Here is a 19,414-nt window from a genome sequence, read left to right as displayed (position 1 = left end):
CTCTCTGGTTTAACAGAATAAAAATTCAAAATGTGAAAATTGCGAAATTTTCAATTTTTTTGCCAAATTTCCGTTTTTTTCACAAATAAACTCAGAAATTATCGACCTAAATTTACCACTAACATGAAGCCCAATATGTCACGAAAAAACAATCTCAGAATCGCTAGGATCCGTTGAAGCGTTCCTGAGTTATTACCTCATAAAGGGACACTGGTCAGAATTTCAAAAAACGGCAAGGTCATTAAGGCCAAAATAGGCTGGGTCATGAAGGGGTTAAAATCAAGACATTTTAAGTTTGCATGTATTTTGGTGGATCTGCATATGAGCGCCACAGGCACTATATTAATTCTATACCAAATGGTCAGTGTAATATAGATATTGATAATGCCCTCTTCATAATGGAGTTTACTATATCTATAAAAACGAATTAATACTTGGGACAGTTTTTTGGACTCCAATCATTCTGTTGGCTTATAGAAAAATTGGTCCGCCTTGTCTGTGTACCTAGTGCACTTTTTTGACTAGTATGATTATCTAAGTCCTGTATGAGTATATAATCGGGTTGGTCAATATGGCTAGCCTAGCATCTTTTGCCTGTGCTGTCTCGATTTGATATGCTGAGTTATATTTTATTTCCCATTCCTTGCTATAACTAAGTCACAGCACATGCAGAGGATTTAACCCCTTTCTGTCATTAGACGTACTATTCCGTCCATGTGGGGTGGGCCCTACTTCCCTAGGACGGAATAGTACGTCATACGCGATCGGCCGCGCTCACGGGGGGAGCGCGGCCGATCGCGGCCGGGTGTCAGCTGCATATCGCAGCTGACATCCGGCACTATGTGCCAGGAGCGGTCACGGACCGCCCCCGGCACATTAACCCCCGGCACACCGCGATCAAACATGATCGCGATGTGCCGGCGGTGCAGGGAAGCATCGCGCAGGGAGGGGGCTCCCTGCGGGCTTCCCTGAGCCCCCCGCAGCAACGCGATGTGATCGCGTTGCTGCGAGGGTCTTACCTCCCTCCCTGCCTGCTCCAGACCCGGATCCAAGATGGCCGCGGATCCGGGTCCTGCAGGGAGGGAGGTGGCTTCACAGAAGCCTGCTCAGAGCAGGCACTGTGAAGCAGCCTGCACTTCTCGCAGATCGGTGATCTGTCAGAGTGCTATGCAAACTGACAGATCACCGATCTGTATTGTCCCCCCCTGGGGCAAAGTAAAAAAGTAAAAAAAAAAATTTCCAAATGTGTAAAAAAAAATAAAAAATATTCCAAAATAATGAAAAAAAAAAAATATATTATTCCCATAAATAAATTTCTTTATCTAAATAAAATAAAAAAACAATAAAAGTACACATATTTAGTATCGCCGCGTCCGTAACGACCCGACCTATAAAACTGGCCCACTAGTTAACCCCTTCAGTAAACACCGTAAGAAAAAAAAAAAAAAAACGAGGCAAAAAACAACGCTTTATTATCATACTGCCAAACAAAAAGTGGAATAACACGCGATCAAAAAGACTGATATAAATAACCATGGTACCGCTGAAAACGTCATCTTGTCCCGCAAAAAACGAGCCGCCAAACAGCATCATCAGCAAAAAAATAAAAAAGTTATAGTCCTGAGAATAAAGCGATACCAAAATAATTATTTTTTCTATAAAATAGTTTTTATCGTATAAAAGCGCCAAAACATTAAAAAAATGATATAAATGAGATATCGCTGTAATCGTACTGACCCGACGAATAAAACTGCTTTATCAATTTCACCAAACGCGGAACGGTATAAACACCTCCCCAAAAAGAAATTCATGAATAGCTGGTTTTTGATCACTCTGCCTCACAAAAATCGGAATAAAAAGCGATCAAAAAATGTCACGTGTCCGAAAATGTTACCAATAAAAACGTCAACGCATCCCGCAAAAAACAAGATCTCACATGACTCTGTGGACTCAAATATGGAAAAATTACAGCTCTCAAAATGTGGTAACGCAAAAAATATTTTTTGCAATGAAAAGCGTCTTTCAGTGTGTGACGGCTGCCAATCATAAAAATCCGCTAAAAAACCCGCTATAAAAGTAAATCAAACCCCCCTTCATCACCCCCTTAGTTAGGGAAAAATAAAAAAATTAAAAAATGTATTTATTTCCATTTTCCCATTAGGGTTAGGGCTAGAGTTAGGACTAGAGTTAGGGCTAGGGTTATTTCTAGGGTTAGGGCTAGGGTTGGGGCTACAGTTAGGGTTGGGGCTAAAGATAGGGTTAGAGTTTGAATTACATTTACGGTTGGGAATAGGGTTGGGTGTGTCTGGGTTAGAGGAGTGGTTAGGGTTACTGTTGGGATTAGGGTAAGGGGTGTGTTTGGATTAGGGTTTCAGTTATAATTGGGGGGTTTCCACTGTTCGGGCACATCAGGGGCTTTCCAAACGGGATATGGCATCCGATCTGAATTCCAGCCAATTCTGCGTTGAAAAAGGAAAACAGTGCTCCTTCCCTTCCGAGCTCTCCCGTGTGCCCAAACAGGGGTTTACCCCAACATATTGGGTATCAGCGTACTCAGGACAAATTGGACATCATCTTTTGGGGTCCAATTTCTCCTGCTACCCTTGGGAAAATACAAAACTGGGGGCCAAAAAATAAGTTTTGTGGGAAAAAAAAGATTTTTTATTTTCACGGCTCTGCGTTGTAAACTGTAGTGAAACACTTGGGGGTTCAAAGTTCTCACAACACATCTAGATAAGTTCCTTGGGGGGTCTAGTTTCCAATATGGGGGCACTTGTGGGGGGTTTGTACTGTTTGGGTACATCAGGGGCTCTGCAAATGCAACGTGACGCCTGCAGACCAATCCATTTAAGTCTGCATTCCAAATGGCACTCCTTCCCTTCCGAGCTCTGTCATGCGCCCAAACAGTGGTTCCCCCCCACATATGGGGTATCAGCGTACTCAGGACAAATTGGACAACAACTTTTGGGGTCCAATTTATCCTGATACCCTTGTGAAAATACAAAACTGGGGGCTAAAATAATCATTTTTGTGAAAAAAAAAAGAATTTTTATTTTCACGGCTCTGCGTTATAAACTGTAGTGAAACACTTGGGGGTTCAAAGTTCTCACAACACATCTAGATAAGTTCCTTGGGGGGTCTAGTTTCCAATATGGGGTCACTTGTGGGGGTTTTGTACTGTTTGGGTACCTCAGGGGCTCTGCAAATGCAACGTGACGCCTGCAGACCAATCCATTTAAGTCTGCATTCCAAATGGCGCTCCTTCCCTTCCGAGCTCTGTCATGCGCCCAAACAGTGGTTCCCCCCCACATATCGGGTATCAGCATACTCAGGACAAATTGGACAACAAATTTTGGGGTCCAATTTATCCTGTTACCCTTGTGAAAATACAAAACTGGGGGCTAAAAAATCATTTTTGTGAAAAAAAAAAAAAGAATTTATTTTCACGGCTCTGCGTTATAAACTGTAGTGAAACACTTGGGGGTTCAAAGCTCTCAAAACACATCTAGATAAGTTCCTTAGGGGGTCTACTTTCCAAAATGGTGTCACTTGTGGGGGTTTTTAATGTTTAGGCACATCAGGGGCTCTGCAAACGCAACATGGCATCCCATCTTAATTCCAGTCAATTTTGCATTGAAAAGTAAAATAGCGCTCCTTCCCTTCCGAGCTCTGCTATGCGCCCAAACAGTGGTTTACCCCCACATATGGGGTATCGTCGTACTCAGGACAAATTGCACAACAATTTTTGGGGTCCAATTTCTTCTCTTACCCTTGGGAAAATAAAAAATTGGGGGCGAAAAGATCATTTTTGTGAAAAAATATGATTTTTTATTTTTACCGCTCTGCATTATAAACTTCTGTGAAGCACTTGTTGGGTCAAAGTGCTCACCACACATCTAGATAAGTTCCTTAGGGGGTCTACTTTCCAAAATGGTGTCACTTGTGGGGGGTTTCAATGTTTAGGCATATCAGGGGCTCTCCAAACGCAACATGGCGTCCCATCTCAATTCCAGTCAATTTTGCATTGAAAAGTCAAATGGCGCTCCTTCCCTTCCAAGCTCTGCCATGCGCCCAAACAATGGTTTACACCCACATATGGGGTATCAGCATACTCAGGACAAATTGTACAACAAATTTTGGGGTCTATTTTCTCCTGTTACCCTTGGTAAAATAAAACAAATTGGATCTGAAATAAATTTTGTGTGAAAAAAAGTTAAATGTTCATTTTTATTTAAACATTCCAAAAATTCCTGTGAAACACCTGAAGGGTTAATAAACTTCTTGAAAGTGGTTTTGAGTACCTTGAGGGGTGCAGTTTTTAGAATGGTGTCACACTTGGGTATTTTCTATCATATAGACCCCTCAAAATGACTTCAAATGAGATGTGGTCCCTAAAGAAAAATGGTGTTGTAAAAATGAGAAATTGCTGGTCAACTTTTAACCCTTATAACTCCGTCACAAAAAAAAATTTTGGTTCCAAAATTGTGCTGATGTAAAGTAGACATGTGGGAAATGTTACTTATTAAGTATTTTGCGTGACATATGTCTGTGATTTAAGGGCATAAAAATTAAAAGTTGGAAAATTGCGAAATTTTCAAAATTTTCGCCAAATATTCGTTTTTTTCACAAATAAACGCAAGTTATATCGAAGAAATTTTACCACTATCATGAAGTACAATATGTCACGAGAAAACAATGTCAGAATCGCCAAGATCCGTTGAAGCGTTCCAGAGTTATAACCTCATAAAGGGACAGTGGTCAGAATTGTAAAAATTGGCCCGGTCATTAACATGCAAACCACCCTTGGGGGTGAAGGGGTTAAGCAAGACTTGTGACGACCTGTCCTGTCATCAGGTATATCTATCAAGCCGCATATGGAAGACTCGAACTTCACTGCAGAAATCAGTGCTTGCTCCAAACGTTCTTATGTGTGTGCTATTAATCATCATCTTGCCATGTAGCATTGAATAACTACCAACTATGTGTGTGTGTGTGTGTGTATGTGTATGTGTGTATATATATATATATATCTCCCATATAATTCACAGGCCACCATAGGCATACCCATATACAGGTTATGTTGGAGTGCTCACATTATAGATGCTTGTGCAGTAGGATTTTCCTTAATATTAATGAACAATGCTTTCCTTTGTCACATAACATGTCATCTACATAATACATGGCAGATTTGACCTACCCAAGCGCCAATGAAATGCCTTGCCAGACAGCAAACAATCAAGATGGCAGTAAGACACATCCTACATTCACAAAACGTCCTGGGTAGTAGAAAAGGGAGCGTATAAAACATTTGTTACACAGGTTTCGCCAAAAAGGATCAGCAGTATGGGCACAATTGGGAAAGGAAAGAGAACTGTACCCCATCCCCAATTCTAGCCTTAGTGACTATAGTATTGCACCCCATTCTAGAAGTGGCTGTTTTCGTATGTGGATCTCTGCTGATATTTTCCTTCTGTTCCCTTTGTAGGTGGAGAAACATGGAGCCGCAGGTGAACTTGTGTGTGTCCTGTAGAGGAGAGACGCAGAGCTTCTTGGTGTCCGATTCTCAGAAGACTACCTGGGCTGATGTGGAGGCAATGGTAACGCTTCAGATGGGAAGATGTATTGTGATAGATTACTCAAGGCCTTGAGCAAGTTTAAAAAAACAAATATGTCCTCTAGTTTTCGGAAGAAGGAACTGTTCGCTGAGCGGCTTCATATTTTTAGGAACTATGGTGTTCAAATTGCTGTTTGAGCCAGCCTGCCCCAGTGAGAACCAGAAGAGAAAGCAGTCACCTCGCATATAATGTCATGTGCCGTCTGCTGGGGCTGTAAAAACAGCTGAATCCTATCAATGAGTATATCACACACTATTAGGATGCAGCATTTTACACTCCCGCTATAGTCGTAATCATGGCCAGGACAACCCCTGCAAAGGTGTTCTCCAGGACTGGGATATTGATCACCTATCCATAGCTTCGGCCCATTCAAGTGGATAGGACTGAACTGCAATATTAAGCACAGCTGCAATTCCAAACAACGTAGATGCTCCAGTAAAAAAGGGTAAATTACTTTATTAATCCAACGTAGTTATAAAAAGATAATCCTTACAGATGGTAGACAAAACAGGTGATTATAAAAATTACGGCGACGCGTTTCGACCAATATAGGTCTTGCTCATGCCTATGAGATTTCAAAAGTGAATGCTACACATATAGCACTCACGGACCTATGACACACCCCTCAATTGTCACATGATTAATCGGGAAGGTCCTGAAACCACATATATCAAAGTGAAATTGTAAAACAATATATAAAACATGATAAAATATTAACAATAATGGTACAGTATTTTGTTTCTTTTATTCAAGCCTGCAGGAAAACAAGTATTGAGATTATAAATCCAAAATGCCTCTCTCGTGAGTAGGCGTCTCTTAACATCACCTCCGCGATTTAAAGGATAAATTCTTTCAATGCCATGCACTCTAAGAGCTGTAGTATCCCCATTATGTTTTGTACCAAAATGTTTCGATACCATTGAAACATTCCTGTTTGCTGTATTGCAATTATTCACATCCCTAAGATGTTCAGTTACGCGCGTTTTCAATTTTCGTGACGTACATCCTACATAAGAAACTTGGCGTATCACGCAGTCTATCTTGTATACCACATTTTTGGTGTGGCAGTTAATAAAACTATTTATATTAACATTTTTAGTTTTTTCTGAGTTTTGAAAGGTGTTACCTAGCTGCGTGTGTGCACATGTACTACAACCTAGAGTGCCGCACTTGAAAAAACCCTTGCAGTCAAGCCATGTGTTTGATTTACTTTTAGGCAGAGCTGAATTAGGGGCAATTATGTCTCTTAAAGGGAACCTATCACCCCGTTTTTTTCGGTATGAGATAAAAATACTGTTAAATATGGCCTGAGCTGTGCATTACAATAGTGTAGTTTGTGGACCCCGATTCCCCACCTATGCTGCCGAAATACGTTACCAAAGTAGTCATTTTCGCCTGTCAATCAGGCTGGTCAGGTCGGATGGGCGTGGCTTCTTCCCCCAGATATTGCGTAGTTTTCCGTTGGTGGCGTAGTGGTGTGCGCATGTCCAAGGTCCCCAATCCTGCACGGGGGGGTGAAAATAGCAGCGATGTCCGTTATTCCATTGGTGGTCGGTGGGCGCGGCCATCTTCCTTTGGCCGCGCGTGTGCAGAAGCGGCGCTCTGCTGGCCGCGGCTTCAGGAAAATGGCCGCGGGATGCCGCGCGTGCGCAGATGGAGATCGCGGCGGCCATTTTCCTGAAGCCGCGGCCAGCAGAGCGCCGCTTCTGCGCACGCGCGGCCAAAGGAAGATGGCCGCGCCCACCGACCACCAATGGAATAACGGACATCGCTGCTATTTTCACCCCCCCGTGCAGGATTGGGGACGTTGGACATGCGCACACCACTACGCCACCAACGGAAAACTACGCAATATCTGGGGGAAGAAGCCACGCCCATCCGACCTGACCAGCCTGATTGACAGGCGAAAATGACTACTTTGGTAACGTATTTCGGCAGCATAGGTGGGGAATCGGGGTCCACAAACTACACTATTGTAATGCACAGCTCAGGCCATATTTAACAGTATTTTTATCTCATACCGAAAAAAACGGGGTGATAGGTTCCCTTTAAGCACAGCTGCTACTAAAACCCAAGACTGTCACTCACCGATGAGATCAGCAGCTTTTAGTTCCAGCATTGGCCAAATGTTCACAGTCTATGGAGCCAGAACAGCACAGCTCTGCACACTGTGTAGTGGCCGCTCCTGAGTACTGCAGCTCTTTTTATTACAAATAGGACCTGAACTGCAGTACCTGGTAACGGCCACTAGAGTGCACAGAACCATGCCTGTCATGGTGGGTTTCGGGTGTTGCACCACCACAGATTTGATATTGATGTACGGTATTATCCGGAGAATAGGTCATCAGTATCACAGTCCTGGACAACCCCTTTAAAGCTTTAAAGAGATTGTCTCACCACAAATAATCCTTTAATATGGCAGGCAGTGTGGCGCTTAGCTGGCGGCTGTCATGTTCACAGCACTTCTAGTAATAGATGATCTTGCTGATCCGCAGCCAGTGAGACATTTCCCTTATTGCAGCGATAGCAGGAGAAATTTGTTGCTGATTTATATGAAAAAAATGTACAGTTCTTCACAGGGTAAACATCAGTGTGATGGAAATACATAATTCCTTTTGCCCCCCTCGCCCTTTTAGATCAGTTCTCACCTGTGTTCAGAGCACAACACTTCGCCTTTGGAATCAGTGTGAACGTTCCCGCTGGCGCCCCCTCTCTGGTGTGGTCCGGAGTTGAAGATTCAAGCAATAGAATAGTAAACTAAGGGTGCGTCCAATCAGTCCTATTCCACTGGGATAGTCACTAAATCCTTTATTGACATGTCTATGCGTTTCAGTGTTACACCGACCCTCTCCCCACCATCAGGACAATTAAATAGCAGGAGAAATGTAACATTACATTGCTTCTTTCCAAATCTTACATTTATAGGGTATACAGGCACTTAAAGGGTTTATTGTAGAATGTAATATTGATGGCGTTTTCTTGGGGTAGGCATCCACACGAGATCATTTGGGAGGTCTAACAGTCGGCAGCTGGGTGAAGGGCCACCGCGCTGGTTTTCCAGACACCGTTTGTATTTTTGTATATGTCCCCCATTCTGCCACTGTTCTTTAATGCATAGTTCATTCCTATTCACTGTCGTGAGCTGTAACATCAGTTGATGATCAGCTGATCAGTGAGGGTTCTGATCGGGGGCATAAGGATAATAGTCACAGAGGTCACTATCTGGCCCGTGCGGGGGGGCCATGATGCCAGTGAAAAACTACAACTGAAGTGTATTGTGGCGCAGAGACCCTTCAGAAGAAGCCTTCATACGGTGGGGGAGCGGAGGGAAGATGAGTAGAACTGTTTTGTTTTTTTTTTCTATGCATTAAAATGGTTGACACATACCATACCGATGGGCGGTATATATACCAGGATGGGCGATATATGTACCAAGATGGAGCCCAGGAAAAGTGACATATGCACCAGGATTGGGTACACACATCCCAATATGGGCCCAGGATGGGGAACATGTATACTAGGATGGGGAACATATATACCTGGATGGGGAACATATATACCAGGCTGAGGGACGTATATACCAGGAAGGAGCCCAGGATGGGAGACATTACTACATAATAAGGGAGGGGAGGCAACGCATATGTCCTTATAGGATTTAGAACTCTACAAGTGCCTATATATCTGAGCAGCATGTCGGGTGGCGCAGGTCCAAATTTTGCACTTGGGCCCATCGGGCTTTAGTTAAACCACTGGTGCTGAGAGTCGGACCCCAACAATATGATATTGAGGAATTATTATTGGGGGATAGGCCATTAGTTTTAAAGGAAACCTGTCATTTTCCAAAACTCTTACGTGCAGTGAGTGACAGCTGTGAGCACACCTCGGCACTTTGACAGCTCGCTGTGCAGCTCATCTGTGCAGAGCAAACTGTAAAACTATGTGCCTAGGTGTGGTGTCGGCCACCCCTCTTTAAGCCCTTAGTGACGTTTTCAATAGATTTAAAGTGCTGGGCTTGTCCAGGGAATATAAACTGTTGAAATTCCTTAGTCTGTCATAAAAAAAAGACTAAAATAAAACTGACACGTAACCAGGGCAGTGGAGTCGGTGTCCATTTTGATGGCGTTGGTATAAAATGGACCGACTCCTAAAATATATAATACATTGGGTACAGTAGTACAATGCAGGATGTGCTGGAAATGTTTTCAGAAAGCCTATAAATGTCTGTTCTGTTCCTGTTCTAAGGATCTCGGCTTTCATTGGAGATGAATCTGTGCTGCACTTTATGTACATGCTCAGTAGTGACCAGTGCTGTGGGGTCGTAGTGGGGATGAATCTGTGCTGCACTTTATGCACGTGCTCAGTAGTGACCAGTGCTGTGGGGTCGTAGTGGAGATGAATCTGTGCTGCACTTTACACACGTGCTCAGTAGTGACCAGTGCTGTGGCGTCGTAGTGGAGATGAATCTGTGCTGCACTTTCAGTAGTGACCAGTGTTGTGGGGTCGTAGTGGAGATGAATCTGGGCTGCACTTCATGCACATGCTCAGTAGTGTCCAGTGCAGTGGAGTTGTAGTGGAGATGAATCTGTGCTGCACTTTCAGTAGTGACCAGTGCTGTGGGGTCGTAGTGGAGATGAATCTGTGCTGCCCTTTATGCACGTGCTCAGTAGTGACCAGTGCTGTGGGGTCGTAGTGGAGATGAATCTGTGCTGCCCTTTATGCACGTGCTCAGTAGTGACCAGTGCTGTGGCGTCGTAGTGGAGATGAATCTGTGCTGCACTTTCAGTAGTGACCAGTGTTGTGGGGTCGTAGTGGAGATGAATCTGGGCTGCACTTCATGCACATGCTCAGTAGTGTCCAGTGCAGTGGAGTTGTAGTGGAGATGAATCTGTGCTGCACTTTACGCACGTGCTCAGTAGTGACCAGTGCTGTGGCGTCGTAGTGGAGATGAATCTGTGCTGCACTTTCAGTAGTGACCAGTGTTGTGGGGTCGTAGTGGAGATGAATCTGTGCTGCACTCCATGCACATGCTCAGTAGTGACCAGTGCTGTGGGGTCGTAGTGGAGATGAATCTGGGCTGCACTTCATGCGCATGCTCAGTAGTGTCCAGTGCAGTGGGGTCAGGGAAATTGCGGAGTCTGAGGTTTGGCTTACTGACCCCACAGCCCTGCACGTAGCGACCCCACACACTGGAAACACCTGCTCTACCAGTCATTGTAAATATATAGTTATACCACGAGTGCTAAAGAGTTTTTATGGCAGCTTTGTCAGTGGACAAATAAAATGAGCTGAGAGATGCCTTCTGTCCTGTATCGGTGTGCTCACACATTTGTTCTTGCAACACCTATGATAAGATATATCCCATACGTGTACATTTCTCTGGTATACGTTGGCTCTTAAAACAAATATAAAAATGGATACCAAGTCACCAGTGGGCTTTCATTACCTGCAAATAAGGTAGAACTGCTGGAAGTGGTGAAACATGACATTTCTGGATAAAATATGATAATCTAAGGGTACGTGTACACGTTACGTATTTGCTGCAGACATTTCAGCACCAAAAATGTAGCTCTTGCCACCAAAACACAGCATAAAATATGAGCATTTTTAGTCATTTTTTATGTATTCCCATTCATTAGAATGGGTGAAAAACGCTTGAGTATCTGACCTTCAGCAGATATGAAAAGTCTTCAAATCTGCAAGGAAAGACGAAGCAGTGAGTGTATTAGACTTCCGAACTGTCATTCACTTTGCTGGGATAGTAAAATGCTGCATTTCCGCAGCGAAAAACTCAAGGTGTGAACATGCCTTTTATGGAGCATTTCTGCATTGTTTTCTGAATGCATAGCTAAAGAATACGCTGTTTGTGAAAACCTCTGACCTATAACTTAAAGCTTTACTTAAGAATGTAAACCCGTGACCCTGATTACTGTACTAGCGCAGTGGTGCTTGACAAGTTATGAGCCTCGCCTCATCTACCACCATAAGGATCAGGACTGAAGAGCCCAGTGCTGCTCTAATAGGAAAGGATTTGTTGAAGGTGGAATTAGGTTGGTATCGCATATCATCATCACTGCCAGATCCGCACCATTGCTGTAAGGCAGGAGTCTGCCTAGGACCGCACCGTGCTGTGACTCGGGCAGACTAGTCTGTAGGAGCCGGAGATGTGAGTCACCGAGGGTTGTTATTGTACAGTGACTAGGGGGTAAAGTGCAGGAACAAGGTGCGTCCCCACGTCAGCTGACGTTCAGAATAGGATATTGAACTATGGGGCATAAACGACGTCAGCAGAGGGCAGCAAGGTCATCTAAGAGTTTATTACAAGTTGGCTTTTTATTTACTTTAAGCTTAAAACCTGTAACACGCCTCTGTTGGTTTTTAAAGGGGTTTTGCACAGACAACTATCACCTGCTGCCGTGATTTGTGACCCATGTTTGGAACCATGGCTGCTGTCGATCAGGAACAATAAATCTATAAAACGTCTGCACTAGGAGAGGCTCTTTGTAGAAAAAATGGAATAACGTGAGCTCAATGGAGTGTAACTGGTCACAATGTCAGCCCAAAGTCAGTGACTGTAGATATCCTTACTCTTTTTCTCTAAAGTCACCGGGGATAATGAGTCGTCATTAGATCGATCAGCCATTGTGTTGTGTGCTATTATTATTCATTTATATAGCACCATTAATTCCATGGTGCTGTACATGAGAGTTCGCATCTCGGCTTCCGGAAAATGGCCGCCGCGATCTCCATCTGCGCACGCGCGGCATCCCGCAGCCATTTTCCTGAAGCCCCGGGCAGCAGAGCACTCCATCTGAGCACGCGCTGCCTCAGGAAGATGGCCACCGCCAGCGATAAAGCGGTGAATAGCGCAGATCGCGCTTTTTCTTCAGCTGCGCAGTGCATTCCGCTGTTGGGCATGTGCAAACCTCTACGCCACCAACGGAAAGATAAGCAAGATCTGGGGGAGAAGAAGCGATTTCACCACGCCCATTTGACCAGACCACCTTGATTTGACAGGCGAAAACAGCGACTTTGGTAAGGTATTTTGGCAGCATAGGTGGGGAATCAGGGTACACAAAATACACTATTGTCCAGCACAGATCATGCCCTATTTAATGGTATTTTTATACTGAAAAAACGGGGTGACAGGTTCCCTTTAAAGAAGCACTCCTCCTCCCGTCAACATTTTTATCCTTAGGCACTCCTCCTCCCGTCAACATTTTTATCCTTTCAATATATTGCCCTCATCATATGATGTATCACTGTGTACTTACAATTGATCATTTTGCCCTTCTACCCAGCTAATTCTTCTCTCTTCCATTAGATATCACATGATTAAAAACTGACTAGCTGAATCTTTCTAAGCTCTATGTAGAAACAGGAGGTCCATTTTCCCTGTATGACTCAGGAGTCACTGCAAAAGTCCCTGGTGAGGATGGAAGGAGCAGCTGGGTCAGGAGTTGGAGAGGGGAATAATAAATGCAGGGACATGAGACTTCCTGTTTCTAGATAGAGAAAAGAGAAGAATTTACTGGGTAGAAAGGCAAAATGAGCAATGGTAAATACACAGTGCTACATCATGTGATGACTGCAATATATTAAGAGGATAGAAACTCTGATGGGAGGAGGAGTGCTTCTTGTAAAGTGCTGCTTAATATGCTGGCGCTTTATAAATAAAAGTATTATAAAATGACAGTTGTGCCTTTATCACTTTCATTCCAATCCCTTTCGTATAGGGGATGTGTAAATGTATTGGCTTGTAATATATTAGGGTATTTTGCGAGCAGATTAACGTTACACATATTGTATACCGTAACTTTTCCCTGTAAATGTGGCGTAGATACGGTATTAGCCTCCTTACATACAGTACAGTTATCTGCTTAGCCTTCTGCATCTCCCTAGGGCACTGCCAGAGCTGGCTTAGTAAGTGACATTGTCTCACTTGTCCAAGTGGAGTTCAGACTGGCTACTAAAGTGACTGCTTAGATTCAGCTATTGCTACTGCACTTTTTTGCTAACTTGGATGATGGATAGAGTAATTTTCATAGTAGCAATGTTTCTCCTTGTAGAGAGTGACATGCCGGCTCCGGCATGCCAAGGTAAAGGGGCTTATTCACCGTGCAATGCTCCTCTGGGAAATTTAGTATGCAAATTGTCTCTTCAGAAAGGAAAAGGACTTGAACTCTATAAGAGTTCCACCTGTTGGAAGCAGCAATCCTTCGTCTCAATTGAGCCTTGAAATGTGACTTAGGACAAAAGCTAAACTTGAGTCTCAATTTACAGAAACACGCAAATTGAGATTCTGATTTGGCTTTTGTCCTAAGTCACATTTCAAGGCTTGTTAAATTATCAATAGAGGCTTTTAGGATTTCTGCTTCCAACAGGGGGCGTTATAGAGTTCATCTTGTTCCTCTCTGAAGAGGCAATTTGCATAGTAGCAACAGCATTCACTTATATCCCCTATAGAAATCACAACTGTACTATAGATTTTAGTAGTTTACTTTCAAGAAAAACAACCAAGCTTGAACGGATATTGTCGGTGGTAAGCCATGCACAGTGTCTTTGTGCGCTCTCATCGCTGACTCGTGCCTGCAGTATAGTATACCAAGCGGTTGTTATTCTTCTTTAATCAGAATTTAAAGTTTTCTGGTGATTAGATTTTGGGCACAGGGGCCGGACTGTGCACTTGGTCTTCTCCTCCCTATCTGTGGTTCCCTAGCCCCTACGGCCAGACTGTGCACTTGGTCTTCTCCTCCCTATCTGTGGTTCCCTAGCCCCTACGGCCAGACTGTGCACTTGGTCTTCTCCTCCCTATCTGTGGTTCCCTAGCCTCTACGGCCAGACTGTGCACTTGGTCTTCTCCTCCCTATCTGTGGTTCCCTAGCCTCTACGGCCAGACTGTGCACTTGGTCTTCTCCTCCCTATCTGTGGTTCCCCAGCCCCTACGGCCAGACTGTGCACTTGGTCTTCTCCTCCCTATCTGTGGTTCCCTAGCCCCTACGGCCAGACTGTGCACTTGGTTTTCTCCTCCCTATCTGTGGTTCCCTAGCCCCTACGGCCAGACTGTGCACTTGGTCTTCTCCTCCCTATCTGTGGTTCCCCAGCCCCTACGGCCAGACTGTGCACTTGGTCTTCTCCTCCCTATCTGTCTTGTTTCCTTAAGTCTGTCCTCATCATATGACACTGCTGCATGACTCGTTACAAAACAGCGTCCTTCACATGGTCAGGAAGCAATTAATATGGTAGATACACGGTGCCATAAAGCAATGTTCTATCAGTTTATGGTTTAGTACTGTAGTAGCATTTGTCATTTGGGAGAAAGTAATCAATAGTTAACTGTCTTTTATTGATGTTTATGTTCAGTTCTTGTCACTAAGCAAACTGTAAGATATGTTCCCACGTTGCGGTTTTTGCGCCTATTTTATTTTTTTTTCTGCTGGACAAAAAAATGCAATGGTATTTGTTTCACAAAAACGAGGATGTTGTGTCCCATATTCCAATAGTGCTGTGACCAAGCATGTGCAGTAACTCTATGTTCAGTTTCTGTAGACTGCAATAGCTGCGGGCCCCATTCCAGCATTGTCAGCGTCTGGTGTCCCAAGGCTTGCATGACTTCATGTCACTAGAACCCTGCAGCCAGTCAGCGGCTGCCTCATTCACTTCTTTTGGCCAAAACTGACATCTGGAGGAAGTCTGCAGCTGCACACTCACTTTTTCCACATTACAGTTTTGTCCAAGGGAAAGGAAATGAGTGGAATAGCCCCTGGCTGCGGAGCTCGCATGACATAACAATGTCACATATGCCCCTGGAGTTCAAACACCAACCTCGCTGAACGGAGCCCACTCCGCAGGTAAGTATTGGCTGTTTTCATTTTACATTGGGGGATTATAGTGATTGAGAGGGAATAGTCAGAGTAGTGGAAAACACTTAAATCCTGTTCATCCCGCTTACTGGAACAGTGGCTACAGGTAGGAAATGAAGTTATATTCTCCATGCAGCTGCTCGCTTTCAGTCCTTGGGGCGGTGCAGATGGTGCTTGCAGTCATCACTTACCACACAGTGAGTGGCTTTGATTGCCAGCCTGCTCTCACTGTGTATTGAGAGGTGACCGCTCCCTGCGCTCCCCCATGCCTGGAAGTGGGGAGAATATAAGTTAATTTTCTCCCTGTAGCTGCCTCTCCAGTAATCCAGCTACACAGGGTTTAAATGCCACTTACCTGTAAATTACCTTTATAATTACATGTAGCTAGATGTTCTTGAGGTGACAGGTTCCCATTAATAGAGAGGAGTGTGTATGCTTGACCCCTGGTGATGTATACTAGACCCCTAGTGATGATACCTTTATCACATATTCTGTAGATTGGTGATACACGATTGTTGTGGGCCAATTCCTTTAGTCTAGGAGAGATTGGACCCCCGGTATGTCCCTGATCATTAGTCCCAAAAAACTCTTTACATTTCTGGAGAATGTAATGGTAAATGTTACTTTTACAAATTGTGACACTGTTATTTATATAATTGGCACTTAGTAACTGACTCATCCATTATTTCCATATGTGACAGACTCTGATCAGTCACGACCTAGAAGTCACTTGCCCAATATTCTGTAAATCCCTCTCTTGCTACCAAAACGGCTCTGAGCCTTTAGGGGAATTTAGGTGCTAAGTGGCCACCTTAAACTGTCACGTTCCGCTAACCATTCCTTAGCAATGTGTGCAGTGTGCCAGGGAAGATTATTGCAGAACATTGCCCATAGCATCACACTGCCTCTGCCAGCTGGCCTTCTTCCTACAGTACATGCTGGTGCCTTCTCTGCCAGGTAAGTGCTCACACCCAGCTGTCCACATCATGGCAAAGGGAACCTGTTGTAGCACCAGGTCTTGTATTGCTTCATAGTCCAGTCCTGCTAAACCTCCATCTTGTTCGTAGTCTAAGGGACTGCCAGTGGAAATCAATGAGTGTTCAATCTTGACCTCCTCTCCATTATAGAAGGGGCACAACATTGCCCCATTCTCAAGATTCCGGACCCCGGAATCGATCAGTAAGTTATCTCTACCCTATGGATAGAGGATGACTTGCAATTTTGGAGCTAACCCTCTAACTGTCTTGGCAATTTCTGCAGTGGTAACTCTTCTGTGGGATCAGACCAGATGGGTTAGTCTTTGTACATCATGTGCATTAATGAGCTCTGAACACCCATAACCCTGTTCTTCTGGCACCCAAGACTTGCCATTTTGGTGATGCCTTTAACCAGAACCACAACACCGTCCCATTCAATTGGTCGGGAACATCTTTGTAGGAAAATGCTGTGAAGTGGAGCTTCCGCTTTTACCTACTGCTCTGGGTGATACATGGAGGACACCTGTAGTGTGTACTAAACTTTTATCATGTTGGGTTTGTTTTCTGTCCTGCAGCCTTATATATTCTACATATTTAATTTAAGCTATGATTTAAAAGTGTATCTGTAAACATGTTAAAAGCAGAGCAGATAATGAGAGTCTGTCTATGATTCTCACATTGCCTGTACAAGGAGGTCTCCCATCTACATAGAATTGTTTCCTAGTAATACCAATTATTTCTCATTTTAGACCTTCTCAGATAAAGCATTGTTCATCTGGAAAACTTACCAATCTTTTCTGTCGTCTGTAGGTGCAAGTGTCTTTCGACCTGAGTGACATACAGCTAAAGTATATAGATGAGGATAATGAGGAGGTAAGAGACCGGTTGCAGTACTATAGAGCGTTCTTGTGTGCGGTACAATGATTCTTCTCTGCAGTCCATTGTGGGGGAAAAAATACTGTTAAAACATTCAGATTCTAATTGGTTAAATTGAGCCTCAGTGCAATTTACAGGATATTTCTGCAAAACGTTTCTGCATCCATTTTTCACGGCTGACTACATCTCTGCTTTCTGTCAGAAAATTTAGTGTTTTGTGTATGTGATTGTACATTAGTAAGTGTGCACAGATCTGATGATCGCATCAGGACAGATTACTATCCCCTGGGTGTGAACAGTAAACGGCATACATTGTCTGACTGCAGGCAGAGATATTGACAAGGACGTATACAGCTTGTACAGTAAGACACAGACATTAAAGCCTGCACGGGAAGACACTGCTATTACAGCCTTACTGTACAGAAAGGCACAGCCTGTACTGTACAAAAAGGCACAGCCTGATTATCTCGTCACAAGAACATTTTTTTTAACACATCCAATTGTGGAACTTATTATTATCATTCGAAGATCTGTTGATTAAAATTAACTTTTTGTTCTGACCTGAGATATAAAAGAATAGCATCCCCACACAGGTGACAATCCAGCAGCTGTACACTATAGCTGACAACTTGCTGCATCAGCCACAATCACTATTGGCACCAACCATGGCCGTTTAACCCCTTAGATGCTGCTGTCAATAGTGACTACCGCATCTAAATGGTTAACAGAGTGTGGGGGCTCCCTGTTTAACCCCATTGGCACCCTGAGATCTTGATTGTGTGGTCCTGATGTTTGCCATGGCAGTTCACTGCCAAATAATGGCCTTAGCATCTGCCAGCTGTTAAAAAGTTATCAACATTTGGATTATAAAAATACATTTTCTTTCTCTCTTCATTGGGGGTCACAGGTAACCATGGGTGTATGCTGCTGTCGTTAGGAGGCTGACACTATGCAAATAAGGAAAAGTTAACTCCTCCTCTGCAGTATACACCCGCCGATAGGCACAATCCAACTTAGTTTTTGCTTAGTGTCTGTAGGAGGCGGACCTGGATCTAACCACCAGATTCTCTTTACTTTCTTTACAGGGTTTTTTGTGAACTTATTAATCTTTTTCCCTTTCTTTTCCAGACTTATCTCTTTGGGTAACAGGGTGCAGATTCTCACCCTGTTTTTCCCACATTTAAGCGACCTAGAGAGCAGTGTGGTACTTCCCGCATTGCCCACTCTCGGACCCGCTGGCAGGACTTTGTCCTCTGTCGCCCTTATCGGTGTTTCAGGGTGACTTCTTGGTGGCCAGTCCTCGCCTTTTTCCCTCCTCACCCCTCTCCTTGGAGAGGGCTGAGAGGAAGACGGTGGTCACCTATGGTGACCTCCCCCCTTTTCGTGAGGGGTTGACGCCGTCTTCTGCACCGTCCGGAGACGGTGCGTGAAGGAGGATCTTATTCCCAGGACCCTCTTCCTCTCCAAGGGTTTCTGACGCGATCCTCATACACCAAGGAGCCGGATTCAAGCAAGGTAGCAAGTGGGACAGGAGCCCACTTTCCCCCCCCCCCTTCCTCCCCACGGCAGCGCTCACCAGTTTATACATTTTCAAATTTTGCTCACTTTTTCTTATAATCGCGCAGTTCCCGGCATCTTGCAGCGTTTCTCTATCCCCCGTTAGGCCACACCCCTTTGCCGGTCTAGGCCTATCATCGCTGCACTTTATTTTTCTCCAGCGCCGGGCACACCACTATGCGCTTGCCTTGGATCTCCACTCCGACACGCCCCCTCAGGCATGTCAGCCTATCAGGGAGCCGGTTTCTTTTTTGCTGGGTATGTCCCTCTTTCTGTGCACCCGAACACATCTTTACCCACCCACCGCTCGCTCCAGCGCGTCGCGTGGCCAGAGAGAACTGCGTCCATCTTGGCACCCGGCTCCTGCAGCATCTTCAGGATTCGGAGGGGGACACAGCTACCTGCGCTGCCTCTGCAATCGCTGGGTGTCTGGTAGGCTCTGCATTCCCTGCCTCCTTCCTCAGTCTTACTCCCTTCAGCAGCATCGCCTTTATAGCATTCTGCTGCAGTCCTCACTTCAGCAGTATCG

At 44.4% G+C, this 19,414-nt stretch overlaps 1 protein-coding gene across 5 annotated transcripts in view; it reads left to right on the top strand.

Moving 5' to 3' along the window:
• The window catches only part of NBR1 (NBR1 autophagy cargo receptor), an 85,336-nt gene that overhangs the window by 11,796 nt on the left and 54,126 nt on the right, over positions 1–19,414 (top strand). For all 5 annotated transcript variants that reach the window (XM_077252035.1, XM_077252034.1, XM_077252033.1 and 2 more), the window contains exons 2-3: positions 5,486–5,597; positions 17,263–17,325. In XM_077252035.1, coding sequence (XP_077108150.1) covers positions 5,496–5,597; positions 17,263–17,325 — 165 coding nt within the window. In that variant the 5' untranslated portion in view covers positions 5,486–5,495. The remainder of the gene's footprint in view (positions 1–5,485; positions 5,598–17,262; positions 17,326–19,414) is intronic.

Source organism: Ranitomeya variabilis, chromosome 4, assembly GCF_051348905.1.
Source record: "Ranitomeya variabilis isolate aRanVar5 chromosome 4, aRanVar5.hap1, whole genome shotgun sequence".
NCBI classification, from domain to species: domain Eukaryota; kingdom Metazoa; phylum Chordata; class Amphibia; order Anura; family Dendrobatidae; genus Ranitomeya; species Ranitomeya variabilis.
This window is presented reverse-complemented; position numbering and strand designations above follow the sequence as displayed.